The following is a 25,868-nucleotide window of genomic DNA, read 5'->3' as shown; positions in this document are numbered from 1 at the left end:
CTGTTTTTAAACCTAAATAACAGCAAACAGTACAGGTTCATTTTATCCAGTTGTTATGGTCTATTTCAGGGCAGCTGGAGGAAGTTTATTATTATTTTTGTGTATTTTGCATCAATGACAAATTCAGTGGGTTAAACAGTCATTTGTACAATGATGCTAGTAGGTATTTCTTGTATATAAAAGTCTTGATTGTGTTAGCATGGGTATAAACTGTGACGTGTATGACAATAGATGTAAATACTCACATTTTTCCTAATCACTAAACAAACTGCTGTGTTGTGGATTCATGATTAATGACAAACATTAAACAAACATGATTTATTGACTCAGACTGGATTCAATTTGTCTTCTTTTCACTTTCATTTATTCTCTGTACCGCTTTGTCTATTATGGGTTGCGGGGGTGGAGCCTATCCCAGCATTTAGCAGGTGAGAGGCAGGTACACCCTGGACAGGTCAGCAGTCCATCGCAGGGCCAACACACAGAGACAAACAACCATTCACACACGCACACACTCACTCCTAGGGAGAATTTAGGGTGACCAATTAGCCTAACATTCAGGTTTTTTTTAATTCTATAATTTTTGCATTAAGGGCTCAAACGATTCTCGTTACAATGTGAGAAACTTATCACACAATTTTCTCTTTAAATGACTTCATCAGAATTTAAATTGCAGTTTATTCACTCGGGGTGAACTCGGGACGTAAACTACTGCGAGGATTAGCAGCTGCTCTGCTTGGAAATGTCTTTTTAACATAACTGTTTGCTAGCATGTACAACAACGGGAAACTTTGAGTCCTGGAATTCATCTGAAGACTGTTTTGACGTCTTCAGCTTTAACATTGATGCAAAAACTGTTTTTATATCTTATATAACAGATTACCTGTAGATTAGAGTGTGGTAGGATGTCAAATGTCCAATCACAGTGATTCAGTGGAAGTGTTCAGTCTCCTCAATGGACTGGAAGATCTGATGTTAAGATTTCAATTGGGGAGCAAAAGGTCAAATTAATTAAACTGTTTCATTTGTTTTTATGTGGTTGTATGAATTGAAACTTTCTCCTCCTTCAGAGGGTGATGGTGGTGTAAAATGGTGTTCTATCTAAATTATTGCTTGAATTATTAAATATCTTCAGAAATAAAGACAAATTAAAGCACTTTATTGTGGTCATATTTACAATCAGCAGAGACAAAAGTTGTCAGCATGACATACATATCACATTGAACAGAATACTTACTCAAAACAAGTAAAAAAAAGTTTTAACTCTAAATAAACAATGTACATCAGGAAGAGCACTACGGTAGGACAGGGTTCATACTGGCAACAAGCCTGGAGGACGAGATAAATCAGGAGAAATGTTTGTAGGTAAGTAGCCTACAGTGCATACAGCGCTATCAGTCTGTGTGGCTCAATGAGTTGAAGGCACTGATCAGTTTAGAAGAAACACAAGACATTTAAACAAACATTAACTCTTAAGAACAGTTTAGATGGCTCAGAGAAGGCTAAAATATTTCTATAAGCAAATTTCATGGTTGTGAGTCCAAAAACATATATAAGGTATCCTGATACTTCTTTATTTTTGATGGTGCTGTTGGATGAGCATCATGATCAGAGGCACTCTTTGGTTTAAAAATGTCCTGTTTATCCTATGATTGGTTTCTTACTCTGATAAATGAAATCGCTCAACTACCTGAATTAGCAGCAGTAGGCACCAGAACCTTTGGACATTACCAATGTGGTTTTACCATTCATTGCTAAAAATTGAAGCATTATATATGTACACAACTTCTTATAATGCTTCAGATAAAGATGCATAAAAACAGTGCAGTAAAGAGCAAAAAGACTAGAATGAACACTGCAAACATTTGTGTTCAAGAGAGGCATTCCTCATGAAAATCTCTAACAAGTAAGACTTGCAGTTCATCTGTGAAAAAAACCTGAGTCTATTTACATCATAACAGTAACAAGGTAAATTATCATTTAATTCAACACAATTTTCTATGTAGGAAAATATATTGTATTTAAAACGTGACAAAGTTTAGCTTCATAAAAAATATATATACAGATTTACAGGTGAATAAACGTTTCTTTCATATCTGCTCTAGCTTTTCCTTTTTTTTTGTGTTTGAGCTCAAACTTTCAAATTTCAATTAAATTTCATTAAAAACTAAGATAAATGGTTTGAGAATTATCTATTTGATAGTTGTAAAACAAAAAAAATCTGAAGTAATATACTTTGACTATGTTTCTTATGCAGTACATTTCCAACTGAATGCAACATAAAATAGTCATTAGATAGTCATTACTAAAAGGTTTCTTTGCTATTATTATATTTGAACTAAAATGATGTTAAGCATAAATGGGCCTTAAGGTCAAATCAGTTCTCATGGCTCAAGTCCAAGTCACAAGTCACTGTAGTTGTAATAAGCAGTCTGACATACGTCTGCTGTCTGGTCTGCTTAGAAGATGCATTATAATATCAATTCATCAGAACTGAACAGACCTTTAATTTTAATTGAATGATTAATGTTGTTTTATAGACAATAATCTCTTGCAGATTGTCAGCTTGTCTTTAATATCTGGAGTCTTCCCAGAACTTTTAAAAACAGCTGTAATCAAACCTCGGCTAAAAAGAGAATCTAGACGAGACACAAATGAGCAACTACAGGCCGATCTCAAATCTTCCTTTTCTAAGTAAAATAATCGAAAAATCCGTTTTTCATCAACTACATGACTTTTTAACACAAAACAACTGCTACAATGTCTTCCAGTCAGGTTTTAGACCACAGGTAAATTTTGACTCTTAATGCGCAGCAAAATCTTAACCCTGGAAATAAACAGAGATGACTAGACACAATAAAAGTAGAGAAAGAAAAAAATAAATAAGTAAAAATAAAAAAGCACATTTAAAAAAACAAGACAAAAACAGAAAATCTCAAATATACACTTTCTTCCGTGAAACTTATTAAATACTTGCTGATTCTGTCTGGATGGCTCTGACCTATCTATAACTCAGAAAGCTGGTTATTGTAATATTGAGCTGCATAAATAAATTGTAAAAATCAGTTTTATTCTGATCAGCAGATTTTGTTTGTATGAGATGACATGATGCTTCATCTTCTGTCTTCTCAGTTAACACAGTGCAGTGAATCTGTCAACACTTCTACTTGTTGAATTAGTTCCCTTTCTATTCTGGTCTGTGGCAGCATCAGTGAATGGCTGTACTGAAGATCCTCTTACAAAGTAAGGAGTACGGTCTGGGTCAGTGGCAGATTTTCTCAAGTATAATAGAGGTGGCAGTCCTTGCCTCCAGTGTTGGCACTGATGGTGTATGTATGTGCTGTGTTTAAGGTGTATGAATGTTTGGTTTGGTCAGAGAAGATGAAGCACCTTTAGCTTACCATTACCAAGTATAAACATGGAATGACTAATTAATGTATTTAGTGTAAAGCACTTAATGTAGCTTGAAAAGTGCTATAGAAATCTAATCCATTAATATTATCAGAAATGTATGTAGAAATATCTTGTTTTTCCCTTTTTAAATACCATCCTGTGTGAGTGTAAAATGGTAGACAATGTTCTAACATTGATTTTCTGATTTCAGTGACTCCAAAACACCATCTTTCTGCCGGGTACCTAAAAAAAAAAGAAAAAAAGAAAAATAAAGTAATTTAGATATATATTCAACAGAAACACACAGTGTGTTTAACAGTTCACTCAAAACTCAAAGTTACCCCAGAATCTACAAAACATTCATCCTAAACTTATTAAATAACTGCATCAGTTTATGTTTTAGCTTCTACTGATAATGATCCAAACTCAATTTATAGTAAGTTCACTTCAGCTTTGCTAAAGAGTCAAATTTTATCTGTTAACAGGAAAAATGTGTGAGTTTTTCTTTTTCTTAAATCTAATTAAATGTAGTTTATAGTTAGTCTGTTTATCGGTTTAGCTCTCCTTGTCTGCATGCTAATGTTTAATTCCAACATTTTTTCTTTAGGCAGCTTCATAGCAACCAGTCATTATTTGACTTTTTTTATATAAATTAATTCATTGTGAAAAATGAATAGATCACCTCAACCTTACCATAAAGCAATTATTATTGTTTATTAACATTCTGTCAAAGGATAGTTAAAAGTTGAGTAGTTTAATAACTTTGAAAAAGGTTTGCTTTTGAATTAAGCTGCAAAAGTTGTGCATCTGGAAGATCTGGAACATGTTAATGTCTGAATATTTATATAGTTCAGGTCCTTAAATGCTGGCTGACCTGCTGACATTCTCTGTTGCTCAATTAACAGTTTTATGACAAAGACTACTTGTTTATGTCCATATAAACGTAGTAAGTGAGATCAGGTCAGTCAGGATTAATGTGGGAAGCACTGCAACACCGGGTGTGAACACTCATACTTGGTGCTGTCCATTCGACTAGGAAGCATGCTCATACCAAGTATGGACAGGAAATAAAAATGCTAGTAATTTGTAATAGTCAGAAATGAGAACATTCAGTGCAACATGCAGACCTCATCCTCTCTACACTACACACAGCTCTGTTATTACTACATTACTGAGACAGCTGTGATAATTTTTTTCAACCTTTATTTAACCAGATAGAAAAAAACCCATTGAGATCATGATCTCTTTCACAAGGGTGACCTGGCCAAGAGGTCTGCAGCACATCATAAACAGACAAATGTTATTGTACATGTTACTCTGCGGTATTTCACACATTATTCCAGTTTTAGTATAATATGTATCTATAGGGATGTCAACATATTAAAAATGTTTAATAAGATCAAATTATAATTAGAATTTACCTTTCCTTCTGAGGTGTCTAATGTAAAGTAGGCAAACAACAATCACAGCTCCAAGTAAAAAAATAACAACGTCCAGACCTATGTAGCATATACGTTGCACAAAATGGTCACTAATCACTAAAGGGTGAGTAAAGAAGGGACCCTAGGTACTAACATTATGCAATATAATCGTAATGGACTAGTGTTCAGAAGAGTAAGGTTCAGCTCAAGGAGAGAGACACAGAGACTGGAAGGGTTGCTTTTGATGGTACCATGTATTAAATATAATTAAAGACAAAGACAAAACATACATTTAACATTCAGAGAGAAAGAATGGCCATTCTAAAAAGTAAAACCCACAATGTATTACAAGGTTTCAATATTCAAATGATTACCCAGTTCAAGGGTTATTCACAACAGTTCAATAGTCAATTCAACATTGATCGGGAGCGCACAGATCAATGAAAAGCTCACACGCACAGTCCAACGCAGAGTGAGCGTTAACAGTTCATACGACCCAGATGTACCAGTTCAGGGGGACGTCCATGTGTGGGAATGGAATAGTATAAGTAGCTGGAGCAATGGGTCGCAGAATAAGTGCGTGAGCGAGTGCAAGAGTTCGTGTCGGCTACAGGAGCCTCCTACCAGCCTGAGCTGAGCAGAGGGATGGAGGGGACCTGATAGGAATCTTCAGCAGCTTCAGGTTCATTAGGGTTAGCTCGCCATCTAGATCTGGCCTGTATAAACAACAGGACCAACGTTATTCCAATAAATCTATGTGTACACAATTCACTGATCTAAATATCAAAACCCAATAATACTAATTGTATTACAGTGGATAAATAATTTCACATGTAAGATCAATATTATACAATAAATCCAAAGTATTCCAAACAATTAATAAAACAATTACTTGTAACTGAATTAAATAACTTTCAGTCACATAAACCAGTCACAATAAAGTTTTGCAGATAAATGCATATAAGTACATTTCAATAGAAACAAGGATGGATAATATAAACAGATATTTCACTTTAAATACATTTCATTCAGACAACAATACTGTCCACTGTTTGGCATAGATAACAAATGCTAACCGGACCCATGTTATCCTATGGGGTGGCAAATGCTAAGCTAACCAACCAAACAATATAGGAAGCATGGACTCACCGATTCAGTTTATCTCATTTAAATGCGCAGTCATTCGCGGCGGTTTCGGACTGATAGTCGGCTCCTATAAGTCATCAGTTCATGCAATAAGTTTCAGAACATGACATGATGAGTTAGTAGTAATCTGAAGCAAAACATACCTCGTAGCAAACATTTGTGTAGCTCTCCCCTCGCATGTTACCGGTCACTTCCAGGTAGCGCTTAATAAAGCTAGCTAATTGGTCGACCGCAGTCATGTGACCAAAGGCATACAAGGCACGTGAGAATCAAAGAGCAAAAGGCAGGGCAGGAGAACACAGTGAGAGCGGTTTCGGCACCCGCGTTACACCTATCTTCAGACCGACATCAGGAGAGCAGGACTCAAACAGCTGATCTGAAACACATCACAGAAAAACTCAAGATGAGTGAATATGTAAAGTAATGTGTATTATAGCAAAGATAAACATTTTCAAAGAAGAGGAAAATCAAACTAAAATGCCAAGTGAAAAACCATATAAACCAACATGAACCTAACAAATTATTTACTGATAAAATAATCACAAATAAAAATCTTACCTGGTACATGGATCTCATCACTAATAACGTGGCGGATGTTCTCCTGTGTGGCCACACAACAGAAATGGTTGGTCTTTGTTTTGTTAACAGTGATCTGGACAGAAACATCATAGTAGTCTCCTCGGTGTGAGACCTGTGGCTCCTCAGCATGAAGACGGTTTCCATCACCGTCCTGCCACTCTACTTTAGGTTGTGAAGTTGCTCCTGCAACTACACAGTTCAGCAGCACCCCATCCTTTGTAACAGCCCGTATCCCAACAATCGGCTTCGCAGCTGCTCCTGTGAAAACACCACAATGCTGAACGTGACTGTCCACGTAGAAAGAAAGCATCATCAGCTAGAAACATACAAGGTTCAAAATAAAACTTAATACAAACCTAGAAACTCATATTTAGATTTTTTTTTTATTTCACACAAACAAACAAAATGTTTGGTGGGGTTTTATAGTTATACAGTTTTTCTGGAAAAACAAATAACTAACAAGCTTGGATTAGAAAGAAAAAAGAACAAAACCAATGTTTCATAACATTAATTCATCAATCCAGATTGTTAATGAAATCAGAAAAATGTCTATTTCCTGATTCTGTCACTTTTTCTACAGGTTATATTTAAACTAAACAGTTTTCTGTGTACCAACATTTACTAGAAATTAATAATATTTAACAGCTATTCTAAGCTGTGTTACCTAAAATCATTCACTCCATTGCCAGTAGCCTGTTTTTAGGGTTGGGCAATAAACTTGTTTTATCAATTAAATAATTTAATTAAAAACTGACATTAAGAATAGTTTTTTCTGGAAATCTGGATTTTAATATGAGCTGCCAATGCACATCTTAAACTTCCATAGTTAATAACTGAACTATTTTGATTTTACAACCTCAGATTCGAAACAAGGAATGACTCTTGCTAAACCGGTTCAAAGGAGAAATCAGAAAAAACTATTTTATTTTTACCACATCAGTAGGTGTGCTGCAGACATGACTGCAGTCAGTTAAGCTGTCATTCAGCAGCCATCATTCGTGGCTGGAATTAAACTGCACATTGACAGCAGTGAGAAATGCTGCTCTTTGAGATGCACAAGACAGCAGCAGCCTACAAACTCAAACACAAGCTGAGAGACGACCAACATCAGGAGAATAATTTCCTCCTGAAGTGTACAATAAGAAAGAGGCCCAGTGGTGAGAGATCACAACTGCGATTGTGATTGTGTTGGTTATCACTAAAGATATATGCCTTTTCATAGAGTAGAAAAGCTCTGGTTTATTCATGCTGTTCAGAAGTTTTCGGGGGGTTTTCTTGTATGTGTTTACATGCAAACACAGTACAAGTGTAGAATGAGGAAATTTCTGTTTGTATTATACCAGTCCCAATGGCAAAATCATTTTGTAATGTTATATTTATGTTAATAAGAGAATTTTCTAAAGATACTCAAACTGAACCTTTTTCTTTCCAAGAGGAGTTATGTTAACTTATGTTTTTTTTTTTATTCGTTTGAAAGTTCACAATGTGAAGTGAAGTATGTTTAAGATATATTCTAAATATCTTAATATTGGCAAAGTGGTCATGTTCCTGGGGGCAAAAAAAGTCCTACATGCAAGGTGAGAATTCAACACTACTAAATAAATTGTGTTAGTCGAGTTCTCTGCATAAAAACTAAAATATGCATATATTTACCTTTTCTTTTTGTTTTTAAGGCTTTGGGTGATCTTTTTATTTTCCACCGTAATGGCCATATGTACACCTCTTTTTCACTTATATATTTATGTTGTGTGTAAAATGTCCCACTTTCTGGAACTGTTCAAGAACAGAATGGTGGAAACGATAACTGTGTGCAGGTTCTAGGGCCAGCAGCCCAACATATTAAAGAGGGATTTGACTTTAATCACAGGGCTACTAACATGCTCTACCTTGCCAGACAGCTGTCCCTCACATTGGTCCTATAGTGTAACTGCAGCTGCATTTCATGATCTAATGTAGTCATAAAGTAGATTTAGTTATGATAAGGCCATTATAAACAATAGTAACATTTGTAAAAGGATATTGTTGTTAGATCAGAACAGCATGAGTCCTACCTCTGAGGACAGATCAGGAAAAATCAATGGAGACTTTAAATAATGTCACTGACTTCTATATCTACTGTGTGTGCTACAACTCATCCACCCAGAAGCTGGATATTATCAATAAATGTTAACATATTAAATTTGTTTACTGTCTTTAGCTGCATCAAAATGAAGATTTTAACTGTTAGAATTTCTTCAGTCAATGATTTACACCAGCAACTAAAATTAAAACCAGTCCGTAACATTAATTTCTCCATATCTGTCTTAATTTAAAGCAATAAAGATATTATTTAAATACAAAGAATCTACTTAAAGATTTAAAGTTCTTGAGTAGAGGCTAATAGTGAATTTGTGGTGTGATTGCTCAATAATGGCATTTTAGTGGTGACTAATTATTATAACATGACAGCCACAGTTGACATTTTGTGAAAGAAGCTGAGATCTACAGTTGCAGCACACACACAACATAGATGTAGAATGAGTGACAAAACTCACCATTGATTTCTCCTGTTCGGTCCTTCAAAGAACGACCTAAAAATCATAAAAAAAGAGGTAATTCATTTTTGGTAAAAACTATCATTTTAATGGTGTCAATGGAGAGTGGATGATAGAGAGTTTTCATTGATAATGAATGATTGTGAGAGAAGTTGGCGAGTACTAGAGGAAGAATAATACAGCATCAGTATAAAGATTTATCTTTTGTCCTAAATGTTTGCCCTGATTACCTTTTAATGTCTTTATTTTGCTTGACAGCAGCTACTGGAGGTTCAGTAAAGATTGTACAAAGTGAATTGGAAAGTGGACAAACCTGTCTAGTGTCTCTAGCTTGGAGAGGTACTAGACTAGGGGTGTCCAAACTTTTTGCCTCTAAGGGCCAAAGTTAAAATGTACCAGTGAGTTGTGGACCAAACACAGAGATTTTAAGTGTTAAGCACAAATACATGTAAATTGTGGTTCTTTTAATTATTGTTCATTAATGCAAATGCATTTTTTTCCTATCACTGCAAAAAAAAAAAAAAAAAAACAATTAAGGCAAAGTTAGAAGGACAAACAGAAATTACAGACACTAAATTAACCAAATATAGTGCAAAATGTTCTCAACAACAAACAATGCATGTTCAACAAGACACGTTGCTAACACTAGTGGGACACATGAAGCAGATCTCTGGACATTACTAGCCTGTTAATGTTAGGCTGCACCTGGCTCACTGACAACGTCAGTATGTCAATGAGGTGTGAGTCAATCTTTAAAGTGTGACATACTGAAAATAGATTTGAGCTCTAATTGGCGGGCCAGACATAACAGGCTAGCGGGCCAAACTTGGCGCGCGGGCCGTACTTTGGGCACCGCTGCACTAGACCGACTCAAGCTTGGAGAAGTTTGATCATTTTTCTGCACACAAACCTTGTAAACGATATAGTATCTATATCCAGTCAATAAATTATACAAATCCAAGTTTTTGTAAAGTTGCCAATAAAAATTTCTACCCTATCAAATGCTTTTTCTGCCTCTAAAGTAAAATGTTGGTTTTCAAATTCTTAACAGTACAATCAGGTTTATAATATTAATTAGTCTGTATGTGTTAATGGACGGTTGCTACCCTTAAACCACTACAAACCACTTTATACTTGCGTGGTGTCTGTGTATGGTAGGGTCAGCACAGCTGACGGCGATGAAACGTGCTCTTGCACTCGAGCATATGGTTATGGTTGCAGTTTCTCTCCCGAGGAAACACTGTGATCCCTCTTCATTACCCACTATGACATTGGTCAAGCCCAGAGAAAGCTATGCCTTGTCATATTTTTTTGTCTGTTTGTTTAGTTGTTTAAATTTCTGTTATTACAAATCATGGTTGTTTGTCCATGTTTTGCTAGCAGTACAAAAACTATATGATTTATTTGAACCACGGGTCCTTTTTGAGATCGACATTTACAAATAATTTTTGGGGTCTTTGGCTTAACACTAAGGGTATTTGGCTTTCTTTAAAAGTACACTCATTTTAATAAAGTTCATATTTGGTGATAATCTATTAGCAACAGTAAAATTTAAAATCCTTTATAGGAGAGGTCACTAACAAGCGGACCGCAGTCCGGATCCGGACCCAGAACCTGTCCCACATGGACATGGAGTTAAAAATTTTAACTGATGCAACTTTTACAGTCTTTACGGTAGTGATCAGGAAACACGCGGACCAATTGCACGTGAGGTAAGCCACCCCATGTGGTGCACTCAGCCAATCGGTGTGTGAGGCTTTCAGCGCAGTAGATGGAAAAAACTAGGCAGGGATAAAGACAACTGTGCCGGAGAAAGGCAGCAAAGTGGCTAAATCTGCCTGTTATCAGCGACTTTGGGCTTGTTTTTCTTTTAAGTCTCTTGCAAATATCGTTAGTTGCTTATTTGGGCTGGTCCTGCTCCTGTTATGAAACCCGCTTATTCTCTCACAGCTGTCCACAATATAGGATATTATGTTAGAAGAGTCCAGGCTATAAGAGGGGGATCTAGGTCACAATTTCTGATAACCATCAGACTGTGTACCTGCACTATAATGAACTCAGACTTAAATACAAGTTTTCAAGACTTTACTCGTTTTCAAAGATGTAAATTTAGAGAAATTAATGCTATAGATATATATATATATAGATATATATATATATATATGTAATAGATTATGATCTCTTGGCTCCAAAAGTTTTTCTCTAACTGGACCTCTTTAAATTTTAGTTGAATACTCCTCTTTATAGAATTCTACTGGAAAACTATCTGGACTTGGGACTTTATCACTGGGTGTATGTTGGAGAGCTTCCTGGAGTTCTGAGAGAGGTGAATCCAAAGCAAGTAGCCTGTTCATGGTGCAATTTTGGGAGGCTGATGTTAATAAGAAACTGATAAACATTGGTGCCTTGTGATAAAGATATATTTTTCCCAGGAAAGTCCCAGGAAACTTAATTTTTTTCCTGATCACAGGTGAACAAAATAAAAACTAAATTACCAATTACTGAATCGCCCTCACACCTGTCCAAACATCATTGTCAACCATCTATGTTGTTTTATCAAAGTAAAACAACTTTTGCATCAATAAAAACTTATTTCTTAGAAACATGTCTAAAATTATGTATTTTGCCATCTAAAAATACCAGGTTAATGAGTGGCTTAAGCAATGATGATGACTTGTTTCTAGATATTTTAATTCAGCGTGATTGAAATATTCTGGAAAAAAATTAAAAGAAAACATAATGCACTTACCATGTACAACAAGCGTAATGATCTTTTCTTCTGGTGGCTGAAGACGGGGAAAAATACATCTGTAGCTTCCACTGTCCTCGACTTTAGTGTTGTTTATCCTTATGGAGGCATTGCCAACCTTCAGTTGGTCTGGAAAATGTGAGACCCTTCCTTTGAACCAGTCATTCTGGCCTCGAAGTCCATTGTTGTAATGAATACCAGCTTCATACATGAAAACCTCTGTGCCGTCTTTTTTTTTCTTCCAGTCAAAAACCCCCGACACCATGTCTTTCTTGGTGCTGGTAGAACACGGCAGGATAATATCACTTCCTTCCAATGCCTCCAATGTTACTGCATTCGTTCCTTAAAGAAAAATATACAAAGTTTTAGTGATGGTGTTAAAATACACTTAACACATACTGTGTCAAACACACATCTCCTCCATTAGGACTGAGTAGTGTACATATTTTTTTTATTTATGCCAGAATTTTTTTTTCATACGAGGTATGAATTCAGACAACACCGTTTATACCAGTGTACTCTGATGCCATCTGTATGCCCTGTAAAGCAGGGTCAATTGGGCACACTTTCCCATTAGATTTAATGGGAAAGTGTGTCCAAACCCTGGACTAGTAGTGTGTTTATATGGTTATTTGCACAGTTTGTTATTTGTTGAGCCAGAGAAGAAAACCTACAATCTTTCTAATATGATTACAGTCTTTAAACAAAAGTGCTTGTGACATCAAATTTGTGACATTCAGTTTAAAATAGAACATTTTGCCCAACCCATATAAAATACTTGTATTTATAATCCTATCCCATTCAATCTAGTAATAGTGGAATTTGCTTAATATAGCAGTTCATAGTGTAAAAACATGCTAGTTTGTTAGATTTATTCAGGGCCACTGCTAGTAATTTGGGTTCCCTAAACACAAACCTTTAGGGCACAATGAAGTGTGAACAAGGCTAGGAGATGACGTTATGAAATCTTTAGTTTGCTATGAGTAGCTAACAATACCTGGTTATATGAGCATAATATGCAGGCATAAAAGGACTAACTGTTCAAGGTTTCCTCCAGGATTTTTTTAACTCTATGTGTGGGCTCTGATCCTCCACTTTTCTTGCCTCCGCTAGTGTCCTCCACAACCACTGACTGTTAAGTAAAGAGACATCAAATGTTATATTATTTTGATAACCGCACTATCCGTGAAAGCAGATGACGTTCCGTTAGAAGCGACCAAACAGCAGCCGTGTAAAAGCATCCTTAGTCCTATCATCTGCAGAAATACACTGATAACTCTGCAGTTATGGGGTGTATTAGTGATGGACAAGAGGCTGAATACAGAGTCAATGGATATGTTTACATGAGTTTTAATTCCCCTTTAATTCAGAATACAAATTTAATCCTCTTTAAAGATGAGTTTGTAAACATCTAATTCCGAAGGAAAATGGGCATTCCGAATTAAACTAAAATTCGAAGTAAGTGGAGGTTTTCTTTTCCTTTTCTTTATTTTCAATCCAAATTTAATAATTCCTCAATTGTACATTCATTCCACTTTAAATTATTCTGGTCATTCTGTGTCTGCTCGTTGCCTTTTCCTGTCATGATGACAGTACAGTACTCTTTCTCCCTTCCTTCTCCTCCTCGGAGGAGATATAAGTACTTTAGAGTTCAGCTAAAAAACAGACTAGACTGTAAGTGCAACACAGAGGTCATGTACAAGAAGGGGAAGAGCATGCATTATTCGTTAAATAAGCTAAGATCATTCAATGCTTGGACCAAGATGTTGTGTCTTTTCTGGAAACTGCAATCAGCCTTGCAGCCTTGCTGGGGCAGAAGAAAGAGGCTGAACAAAGTGATCAAGACAGGTTGATAGCATTTCCCTTTCTTTGACTATATCAAATAACCGTGTTGTGTTTAGGATATTTAAGTAACAGTATTCTAAAGTACCAGACATCGTGAGTGGGAGTGACGAGTAACTATTAACATTAACTATAACTACTATTATTATTATTTTTAAATCATAGTTACCGTAGCAGTAACAGCAAAAGTACCTATATTAGCAGATGGCGCTTGCATGTAAGCACTCCGTATAGCTAACCACTCGGTTGTATAACGAGTCTTTCCATTGAAAAATAAAAAAATAACTAGGCTAAAATGGCGCAGTCAATATTCGAGAAATTTAAATTAAAAAATATACTATGTTTTGCAAGTGATACAGGAAAAACGAGTATCACAACAAACTGAAATCATTGATGGGCTAGCATTTATCTAAGTATGCAAATCATACTTAAGCAATGCATACATTTTGCTTTCATATGCTTACCTTGTAGGTATCCAAAAATTGTTCCGATCAGAACCAGAAGAAAGAGAGACAAAGACATGGCTAAGTTTGTTTAACGAAGCTAGCTAACAACAAGCTTGTAGCATTTGCTCTTTTTTTCTGCTAGTGAGTTACGAACAGTGTTCACGTGAAATAAACAAATGTACTTTAGGTTAAGATTAGATGTTGCGTATCACAAACGATACATGTTTGCACGTTTTTTAAAAATGAAAAATCAGCTGTGAAAACGTAAAACATTGACGATCAGTTGCACATGCTAACAGCTTCTGGCAAGTTCAGCTGTGGACGGGTGACTTCCGGGTTGTTACGCAGCTTTACGTTCAGAAAGACGTCTTATGCAGTTTTAATCAATGGTCCATTACCGCCACCAACTGGTAAGGAGTGTGGGTCAGGACAAAACCAAAAGAAAGAAATAGAAAAAAATTACAAAAAAAGAAAAAAAAATCCTCTGTATTCTCTTAATCAGCCCTGTTTTGGATAGAAAATGAATTATGAAATTATGATTAGGTGCTTACCATCTGAGATTATCTACTGTTTCCTTTCTTTCTGTCTGTATTGTTTCATTACATGTACATCGACCTGTATCATGTTTACCAATCATATACGGTGTAAAGTATGTTCGAGTCTCAGTCTTGATATAATTCTATCATATTTCCTGTCTCCTATAAATCTCGACCCTTCTCCCACTGTCATTTGTACTCTGTATAACCATAGTACTCTCCTTTCTTCTTTCCTGTTTCTGCCACCATTCCTTTATACTTCTTACTTCCATTTTACCATAGTTAACCTTCACACCCATATCTTGTTTCTTTGACCACTCCTGAGCCCTTCTATTTACACATTCGTTCCCTCTAACCCCAACATGAGCTGGCATCCAAAGAAATGCCACTACTGATCCCATCATTTGAATTCTGTACAGTGTTTGCTGGATTTCTATTAATATATCTGGTCTGCTTTATGAGTGACTGTTCTTTACACTGGTAAGGATGAACTAAATTCAGAACAGATAAGTGATCCTAAAAGATTTTTGTCATCTACCTACTGGGATGCTCATAGTAATGCTAACATCTCTGCTGACTGAAAAACCATAAATTATGGTTTATCACACACCTATGCACGTTCAACTTCACTTGACAGAGCAACAGTGACAGTGCCTGAGAATAGATGTCAAATAAAGAGAAGAAAAAAGAGTGTACTGGAGGGCCCATCATGCAACCCCTCAAAAAACCTTCTTATTTGTGAGGCACAAATCAGTTTCAGAATATATATATATATATATATATATATATATATATATATATATATATATATATGGTTATTTGCACAGTTTGTGATTTTTTATTACACATAATTTCCATAAAACACTATTTATAATAACTGAACTTATTATACTTCATATATTATATGGTCGCCTCCCTACCCCCTTTTTCCTACTTTGCTAAGACGGCTGTATTTTAACAAAGTTCTGAGCCAGGGTTACATTTTTCCTGTTTGTTCCAGCTTAAGATGTTACCATCAATCAAAACCGGATATCTATAGTCTGTTATTACATTCATCTTTTTAACCATCTTCCAAACATCATCAATTCATGTCTCCCTTCGCACAGAGTTACAAAACTTCCTCCATCAGTCTCTCCTTGAATTCCTTTTTGTTCTCCTGACATTGACAGTGGTTCATTTTAAACACTTCAAAAGCTTTTTTTTTTTTTAAATGTAATAACTTTGTCACATTCATTTGTCCACCATGGTACGATTGTCCATTTGGTCTTACCTCCCTTCCTTGGAGACTGTATCATGGCCTCTAAAATAAAATAACAACCATATTTAGTTCATCAACATCATTAGACATCATTAGACATCATTGGACAGGTCAGGTTTCTTGGTCAACTTCTCCTGATCACAGATCTAAATTTTCCCCAATCAGCCCTGTTGAAAGACCATTTAGGCGACCCCTCTACGTCACTCCCCCCTCAACCCAACATCACTCACTACGGGATAATGGAAACTTCCTATAGTTAGTTCCTTTAATCACCTTCTACATGCATAATTCTGCCAATGAGTCTGATAATTATGTAAGATCAGTTTCTGTCTCAGTACCTGTTCTGATGTTCATCCTGGTTCCATCACCATTATTAAGACATACAAGATTCTTTACTTCCATTATTTCTTTAATCACCAACCTATTCTCATCATTAATGTCACCACCACCGCACCATATGATGTAACCTCATCCAGCAATAGAAATGACAAACTTTTACATGGGTTGTAAAAGCCCCCCACCCCCCCAATCCATACCTCAGTTGCTATATACTCTAGTTCTATCCCTTTCCTCAGAAGTCTATACTGAATTCTTTGCTTTATTTTCTTTTTCAGATGCTTTCATTTAAACGTGAGAACTTCAGCATCCTGCATGCTGTTCACCCAGTTGGTCACCCAAAATACATGCAGCCATCATTACAAGCCAATTAGCTCCAACTGTGTGTGTGTGTGTGTGTGTGTGTGTGTGTGTGTGTGTGTATGGGTGTGTTTCCTGTAGTTGAATGCTGTTACAGGATAAATCTGCCCACTGAATTATTGGTCATAAAATAAAGAGAAAAATGAAGAATTATTCAAAAGAAGTTGATAAGCAAGACGTTGTTTCAGACTTTATGATAATTTATTAGTGGCGTCCCAGCAGAAGATGTTATTGAGACTGTTGTTCTAATTTAAATTTTTACTGAGTTCTATCAGTTTTCTGTTGAGTCCATGTGGTGAAGCTGCTCTGTGTTAAGGTGTCATTGTGTTAAAGGTTCAGCTGGCTGTGGGTTATCTGTTCACGTTTAACTAAGGTTTGTTAACAGCTTTGTTTAGAACTTCAGTCATGCTGAGTTTATTAAATAGAAACGCTCCCGCAGGTCAGTTCTGGTTTAAATGTGTAGGCTTGATGTGTGTCTGTTGTACATTTGAAGTGTTTTATTTTCTTTGTATGTTTTAAGAGTTATTTTGTATTTTTTTAATTGTCTTTCTGCTGTAATACCAAACCATCATCAGCATATTTTCATTAGGGTTGATGAAGTGTTTTACTGCCATTAAAACTAAAACTCTTAGTAACACTGACTGCAGCTGACCAAGACGCACCGTCATTTACGTTCATGCATTCTTATGCAGACGTGAGTTCAGTTTTTATTATTTAAGTGAATATCTGGGAGTTTCAGTTCATGCATGAGTATAATTAACTTTAAAATGGAATTTTATAGTGAAAACACTGAGTGCAATCAGCAGTTTTGCCAGTGTTCTACATGCTGACAGCTTTATTTAATGACACTGACTCTCTAAATTCAGAGCTACCGATCAGATGAGTGGTAGTTTTCCAGGGACAGAGAAGTATTTAAAAGAAACTTTGTGCATGTTTCCTTTTGTCTGAAGCAAAACCGGATGCTTTAAATTGGGTTCTATTGCATTTTCACTTTATTTGGTTCTTTTTGGCTGTAAAATGCATCAGTTGTTTCTTGTTCATTTCTTGTGTGGCCTCGTTAGCATGAATCCACTGAGTCTGAAAAACATGCATTCAAACTATCAGAAATGATGTCTTCTTGATGCTGTTTAATCATAATTACATGTGAGAGGTTTTCAAAGATTTGATAGCAATTGGAAAAACTTTTGCAATAATGAGCAGACTGTGCTGCTACACCAGTGTGGGGCTACTGTTTCTTAATATTTTGTATCATATCCTGAAAGAATTTACACAGAATAGGAGGGAAGTGTTTGTAGGATTATGTTTTAGTCTATACAACCAGATTATATTAAACATGAAGGCCTAAATATTCCTAAGTGTACCCATGTTAAGTCACACAGTCCATTTAAACAAATCACATCCTGTAGTTTATGATAAACTATGCAACGCCCCTTATAATCAGAATTTATTTCTTTTAATACAAAGTCTTGTCCAAATTATATTTTATCATTTTCACTAAACATGCTTAAGAGAAAAAAAGTGAAATAAAGTTTTGTACATAATGAAAAGGGATGGCTTGAAGTTTGAACAGTTAAACTTTATGTTCTGTCTGTGAAACAGTTTCTCTTTGAAGCACAGGTTAGAGATGAGCATGGTGACAAAAATCACTGAACACAACTGTTTGTATTTCTCCTTTGAAAAATGTTGCCGTGGATTAAAAGTCAGGTTGAGTTCTCTGTACATAAACAAGGAGATAGTGTAATTTTAGCAGCCATAAAGGCAAACCTTGTATACATGTAGAGTGTGTTTGTCTTGCCTTGTAAAACTGCTTTTAAACCTAAATAACAGCAAACAGTACAGGTTCATTTTATCCAGTTGTTATGGTCTATTTCAGGGCAGCTGGAGGAAGTTTATTATTATTTTTGTGTATTTTGCATCATTGACAAATTCAGTGGGTTAAACAGTCATTTGTACAATGATGCTAGTAGGTATTTCTTGTATATAAAAGTCTTGATTGTGTTAGCATGGGTATAAACTGTGACGTGTATGACAATAGATGTAAATACTCACATTTTTCCTAATCACTAAACAAACTGCTGTGTTGTGGATTCATGATTAATAACAAACATTAAACAAACATGATTTATTGACTCAGACTGGATTTAATCTGTCTTCTTTTCACCTTTATTCATTCATTTATTCTTTGTATAGCTTTGTCTATTGCGGCTCGCGGGGTGGAGCCTATCCCAGCATTTAGCAGGTGAGTGGCAGGACAGGTCAGCAGTCCATCGCTGACCTGTACATATACATATACAAGTTTATTTCCTAAATAAACAATGTACATCAGCTGCAATAATGGGTAGGACAGGACTCATACTGGCAACAAGCCTGGAAAACAAGGTAAATCAGGAGAAACTTTTCTAAGTAGCCTACAGTGTATACAGCAGTATCAGTCGGTGTGGCTCCCTGCGTTATGGCACTTGATCCTGATCAGAGGCACTCTTTGATTTTAAAATTGCATTCTTACTCTGATAAATGAAATCCCTCAACTACCTGAATTAGCAACTGTAGGCACTGGCACCTTTAAAAATTATTGATGGGATTTTAGCATTTATTACTAAAAACTAAAGCATTTTATTTGTTGACTGCGGTGTACAACTTCCCATAATGCTTCAGTTAAGAGTAAGAAAACTAGAATGAACACTGCAAACATTTGTATTCTAGCAAGGCATTCCTCCTGAAAATCTCAAACATGTCAGAATTGCAGTGCATCTGTGAAAATCTGTGAAGAACATTTTTCCTACAGTAAAAATATACATCATAAAGTCAATTATTATTAACACATTTTATGCATAACATCTTTACAAATGAAAGCTGCACATAAATATTTTGTAACACAAAGGTCTCACAGACCTCATAGAATACAAAATTTCCAATAACCAAGGAACAAAAAATTTCAAACTACAAACTCAAACACTGAAATAGATTAAACAAAATTCTGGAATTGAGAATTACAGCTCAGTTTAAGTGATAAACATTCAATTATCAGAGAAATAAACTATTTACATCATAACAGTAACGGTAAATTATCATTCAAAGGTGACAATTTTCTGTGTAGGAAAATATATTGTATTTAAAAAGTGACAAAGTTTAGCTTCATAAAATATATATATATACAGATTTACAGGCGAATAAAAGTTTCTCTCACATCTGCTCTAGCTTTTCCTTATTTGCTGCTTTTATTTGTTTGATCTTAAACGACTGGAGAACTGGGTGGGCCTCTCTGGCACTGCGCCACACTGGTTTAAATCCTATTTAGAGAATAGAAAGTACTTTGTTTCAATAGGTAATTTTACATCTGAGCAGACATGAATTACATGTGGAGTTCCCCAAGGCCCCATGTTGGGGCCTCTTCTGTTTAATATCCCACTGGCTCCCACTGGCACAGATCATGAGGAAAAACAAAATTAGTTACCATAGCTACGCAGATGACACCGATATATATTACAATGTCACCAGGAGACCGAGGCCCCATACAGGCTCTTGGTAAATGCACTGAGGAGATTAATGACTGGATGTGTCTGAACTTTCTTCAGTTAAACAGAAACAAAACTGAGGTGATTGTCTTTGGCGCGAAAGAGAAATGATTAAAGGTCACCACAGAGCTTCAGTCTGTACACCTAAAAACCACTAACCAGGCCAGAAATCTGGGTGTATTGATGGACTTAGACCTTAACTTTGAAAAACACATTAAGGGAATTACAAAAACAGCCTATTATCACCTTAAGAATATATCAAGGGAAAAAGATCTGATGTCTCAACAGGACCTGAAAAAACTAGTCCATGCATTCATCTTTATTCGGCTTGATTATTTTAACAGTGTTTTTACAGGTTCTACCTAATAAATCAATTAGACACCTGCAGCTGATTCAGAACTCTGCTGCTTGAGTCCTCACTAACACCAAGAAAGTGGACCACATCAGTCCAGCTCTGAGGTATTTACACTGGCTGCCTCTTCATCAGAGGATAGATTTAAATGTTCTGCTGCTGGTCTATAAAGCTCTGAATGGTTTAGGACCAAAATACAGAGACCTCTTGACCCAGTATGAACCTACCAGAACCCTCAGGTCATCTGGTTCCAGTTTCTTATCTGGTCCCAGAGTCAGAACCAAACATGGAGAAGCTGCATTCAGCTTCTATGATCCACATGTCTGGAACAAACTCCCAGAAAGCCTTAGATCAGCTGAAACCCTCAGTTTATTTAAATCCAGGTTAAAGACCCACCTGTTCTCTGCTGCATGGAACTAGTTTTTATTTAGAAGTCAAAATCTACATCTGGTTCTTTTAAGTTGGAATCATGTTTTAATATTGTCTTTCCCCACACTGAAATTTTATTTCTTGCATTTTATCTATTTTATTTTAGCATCTTCGTTCTGTTTTTATTTCATTAATTGCATTTCTTTTAATCCTTTTTTCTTTTTTTTTATTGTTATTATTATTAATGCACTTGTATTGCATTCTGCACCCTGCTGAAATGTTTTATGTAAAGCACTTTGAATTGTCTTGTACATGAAATGAGCTACAAAAATAAATTTGCCTTGCCTAATAGACTCTGTTAGTTCAATACTTTAGTTTATTTTCTGCAATAAGGTCATTTTAATATTTTTTAATAAACATTGAACCAGTCCTGCCCCTAACTTGTTTCTGTTTTTTTGGGGGGATTTTTTTTTTTTTCCATTTTGGCCACCCCTGCTTTAGAGCTATATTTCTTAACAGAAAGGTCATTTTTGACTCTTAATGTGCAGCAAAATCTTAATCCTGGAAATAAACAGAGATGGCTAGACACAATACATGTAGAGAAAGAAAAAAATAAATAAGTAAAAATAATAATAAAAAAGCATATTTATAAAACAAGACAAAAACAGAAAATCTCAAATATAAACTTTCTTCCGTGAAACTTATTAAATACTTGCTGATTCTGTCTGGATGGCTCTGACCTATCTATAACTCAGAAAGCTGGTTATTGTAATATTGAGCTGCATAAATAAATTGTAATAATCAGTTTTATTCTGATCAGCAACTGTGATTTTGTTTGTATCAGATGACATGATGCTTCATCTTCTGTCTTCTCAGTAAAAAGAGTGAAGTGAATCTGTCATCACTTCTACTTGTTGAATTAGTTCCCTCTCTATTCTGGTCTGTGGCAGCATCAGTGAATGGCTGTACTGAAGATCCTCTTACAAAGTAAGGAGTACGGTCTGGGTCAGTGGCAGATTTTCTCAAGTATAATAGAGGTGGCAGTCCTTGCCTCCAGTGTTGGCATTGATGGTGTATGTATGTGCTGTGTTTAAGGTGTATGAATGTTTGGTTTGTCAGTCTGCCCAACAGCAGCTACTGACAACACCTGTAGCTTACCATTACCAAGTATAATGCTAATTAAAGCCGCAAGCGGCATCCATCGGGTCCGAGCTTCCTGGACCTCGCCACCCGATGTCGCCATGGCAACAGGTGGTGTAATGCGTTAAGGACCCAACCTGTATGAATCCTGTCAAGTTTGGTGCAGATCCCATGTATTCCTATGGAGATATGAGCAAACTGTGTTTCATGGCGAGAAGGCTTTTTCCATCGTTGCCACGGTAACACGCTTTCTGCTATTAGAAAGATTTGAATAGCGTTTGGTCCCCAACTTGTCAGGAAGCTTCCCACCAAGTATGGAGTCGGTGGCACGAATCGCCTCCGACTAGTTCGTTCAAATAGAAGTGAAATGAAAGATGGCGGGCACCCCGTTGCCATGGCAACAGGTGTTGGATTAACTTCTTTGCTGGACTTGGGGTGTCACAGATATGAATACTGATAAGTTTGGTGCAGATCCCATGTTTTTCTATGGAGATATGAGAAAACCGTGTTTCATTGCGAGAAGGTCATTTTCCCTCGGTTGCCACGGTAACACGCTTTCTGCTATTAGAAAGATTTGAATAGCGTTTGGTCCCCAACTTGTCAGGAAGCTTCCCTCCAAGTTTGGAGTCAGTCGCACGAATCCCCTCAGACTAGTTCGTTCAAATACGATGTGTGTAAAGTGCCAAAAATGGCAAAAAAATGGCCGTACACGCCAAGATGGCGGGCACCACGTTGCCATGGCAACAGGTGTTAGATTGACTTTTTTGCTCGACTCGGGGTGTTACACGTGTGTGCCGAGTTTCGTGTTCCTACGTCGAAGTAGAGTTTTGGGACCCCATTCATTAGGGGAATTTTGGGGTGTCTAGGTGGCGCTGTTGAGCCAATTTTGCATTGAAGTGTATGCGGACCTTATAATATCCGAGTTACGCGGGACTTGACGTGTGTGCCAAGTTTCACAACTTTTCATGGGTGTTTAGGGGGTCAAATTTGGGGTCGAAACGCTTAGAAGGAGAATAAACATTTCAGGAACAATAGGGCCTTGCCATACTTTGTATGGCTCGGACCCTAATAATAGAAATCTAATCCATTAATATTATCAGAAATGTCTGTAGAAATATCTTGTTTTTCCCTTTTTTAAATACCATCCTGTGTGAGTGTGAAATGGTAGACAATGTTCTAACATTGATTTTCTGATTTCAGTGACTCCAAAACACCATCTGTCTGCCGGGTACCTGAAAAAAAAGAAAAAAAGAAACATAAAATAATTTATATATATTCAACAGAAGCACACAGTGTGTTTAACAGTTCACTCAAAACTCAAAGTTACCCCAGAATCTACTAAACATTCATCCTAAACTTATTAAATAACTGCATCAGTTTATGTTTTAGCTTCTACTGATAATGATCCAAACTCAATTTATAGTAAGTTCACTTCAGCTTTGCTAAAGAGTCAAATTTTATCTGTTAACAGGAAAAATGGGTGAGTTTTTCTTTTTCTTAAATCTAATTAAATGTAGTTTATAGTTAGTCTGTTTATCGGTTTAGCGCTCCTTGTCTGCATGCTAATGTTTAATTCCAACATCTTTTCTTTAGGCAGCTTCATAGCAACCAGTCATTATTTGACTTTTTTTTATATAAATTAATTCATTGTGAAAAATGAATAGATCACCTCAACCTTACCATAAAGCAATTATTATTGTTTAAAAACATTTAGTTAAAAGATAGTTAAAAGTTGTTAAAAAAAACTACGGTATTTCACACATTATTCCAGTTTTAGTATAATATGTATCTATAGGGATGTCAACATATTACAAATGTTTAATGAGATCAAATTATAATTAGAATTTACCTTTCCTTCTGAGGTGTCTAATGTAAAGTAGGCAAACAACAATCACAGCTCCAAGTACAACATTTAGAAAGCCCAGACCTATCTGCAGACTGACATCAGAAGAGCAGGACTCAAACAGCTGATCTGAAACACATCACAGAAAAACTCAAGATGAGTGAATATGTAAAGTAATGTGTATTATAGCAAAGATAAACATTGTCAAAGAAGAGGAAAATCAAACTAAAATCCCAAGTGCAAAACCATATAAACCAACATGAACCTAACAAACTATTTACTGATAAAAGAATCACAAATAAAAATCTTACCTGGCACATGGATCTCATTCCAAATAACGTGGCGGATGTTCTTCTGTGTGGCCACACAATAGAAATGGTTGGTCTTTGTTTTTGTCACAGTGATCTGGACAGAAACATCGTAGTGGTCTCCTCGGTGTGAGACCTGTGGCTCCTCAGCAGGAAGAGGGTTTCCATCACCGTCCTGCCACTCTACTTCAGGTTGTGAAGTTGCTCCTGCAACTACACAGTTCAGCAGGACCCCATCCTTTGTAACATTCAGTATCCCAACAATCGGCTTCACAGCTGCTCCTGTGAAAACACCACAATGCTGATCATGACTGTTCACGTAGAAAGAAAGCATCATCAGCTAGAAACAGACAAGGTGCAAGGTAAAACTTAATACAAACCTAGAAACTCATATTTATTTATTTATTTATTTTGAATTCCACACAAACAATTCCAAAATGTTTGGTGGGGTTTTATAGTTATATAGTTTTTCTGGAAAAACAAATGACTAACAAGCTTGGATTAGAAAGAAAAAAGAACAAAACCAATGTTTCATAAAATTAATTAATCAATCCAGATTGTTAATGAAATCAGAAAAATGTCTATTTCCTGATTCTGTCACTTTTTCTAAAAGTTACACTTAAAGTAAACATTATACTTTTCTGTGTACCAACATTTACTAGAAATTAATAATATTTAACAGCTATTCTAAGCTGTGTTACCTAAAGTCATTCACTCCATTGCCAGTAACCTGTTTTTAGGGCTGGGCAATAAACTGATTTATTAGATTAATTCATTTAATTAAAATCTGACATTCAGAATTATTTTTTTCTGGAAATCTGGATTTTAATATGTACTGCCAATGCACATCTTAAACTTCCATAGTTAATAACTGAACTATTTTGATTTTACAACCTCAGATTCGAAACAAGTAATGACTCTTGCTAAACCGATTTAAAGGAGAAATCAGAAAAAACTATTTTATTTTTACCACATCAATAGGTGTGCTGCAGAGTGGGAGAAATCACTGCAGTCAGTTAGGCTGTCATTCAGCAGCCATCATTCGTGGCTGGAATTAAACTGCACATTGACAGCAGTGAGAAATGCTGCTCTTTGAGATGCACAAGACAGCAGCAGCCTACAAACTCAAACACAAGCTGAGAGACGACCAACATCATGAGAATAATTTCCTCCTGAAGTGTACAATAAGAAAGAGGCCCAGTGGTAAGAGATCACAGATGCAATTGTGTTGGTTATCACTAAAGATATATGACTTTTCATAGAGAAGAAAAGCTCTGGTTTTTTCATGTTGTTCAGAAGTTTTCAGGGGTTTACATGCAAATACAGTACAAGTGTAGAATGAGGAAACTTCTGTTTGTATTATACCAGTCCCAATAGCAAAATCATTTTGTAATGCAATGTTATATTTATGTTAATAAGAGAATTTTCTAAAGATACTCAAACAACCTTTTTCTTTCCAAGAGGAGTTATGTTAATTTATGTTTTTTATTAGTTTGAAGCTCACAGTGTGAAGTGTATGTTTAAGATATATTCTAAATATCTTAATATTGCCAAAGTGGTCATGTTCCTGGAGAAAAAAAAAAAGTCTTTCATGCAAGTTGAGAATTCAACACTACTGAATAAATTGTGTTAGTCGAGTTCTCTGCATAAAATCTAAAATGTGCATATATTTACCTTTTCTTTTTGTTTTTTAGGCTTTGGGTGATCTTTTTATTTTCCACCTTAATGGCCATATGTACAC

The 25,868-nt window shown here is 35.9% G+C and overlaps 1 protein-coding gene across 1 annotated transcript in view; it reads right to left on the bottom strand.

Annotated features, from left to right (window-relative positions):
- Positions 1-1,751: 1,751 nt before the first annotated feature.
- LOC121636568 (CD276 antigen-like) overlaps positions 1,752-25,868 on the bottom strand; it is a 129,233-nt gene continuing 105,116 nt past the window's right edge. Inside the window, exons 5-11 of the mRNA XM_041980163.1 lie at positions 11,823-12,164; positions 9,074-9,109; positions 6,652-6,797; positions 6,519-6,561; positions 6,292-6,336; positions 4,815-4,892; positions 1,752-3,636 (exon numbers count right to left, since the gene is read on the bottom strand). Of these exons, the coding sequence (XP_041836097.1) occupies positions 3,581-3,636; positions 4,815-4,892; positions 6,292-6,336; positions 6,519-6,561; positions 6,652-6,797; positions 9,074-9,109; positions 11,823-12,164 (746 nt within the window). The 3' untranslated portion in view covers positions 1,752-3,580. The remainder of the gene's footprint in view (positions 3,637-4,814; positions 4,893-6,291; positions 6,337-6,518; positions 6,562-6,651; positions 6,798-9,073; positions 9,110-11,822; positions 12,165-25,868) is intronic.

The sequence above is a fragment of the Melanotaenia boesemani genome, chromosome 3 (genome assembly GCF_017639745.1).
Source record: "Melanotaenia boesemani isolate fMelBoe1 chromosome 3, fMelBoe1.pri, whole genome shotgun sequence".
NCBI classification, from domain to species: domain Eukaryota; kingdom Metazoa; phylum Chordata; class Actinopteri; order Atheriniformes; family Melanotaeniidae; genus Melanotaenia; species Melanotaenia boesemani.
Note: the sequence above shows the minus strand (reverse complement) of the source record. Positions and strands in the feature narration are given on the sequence as shown.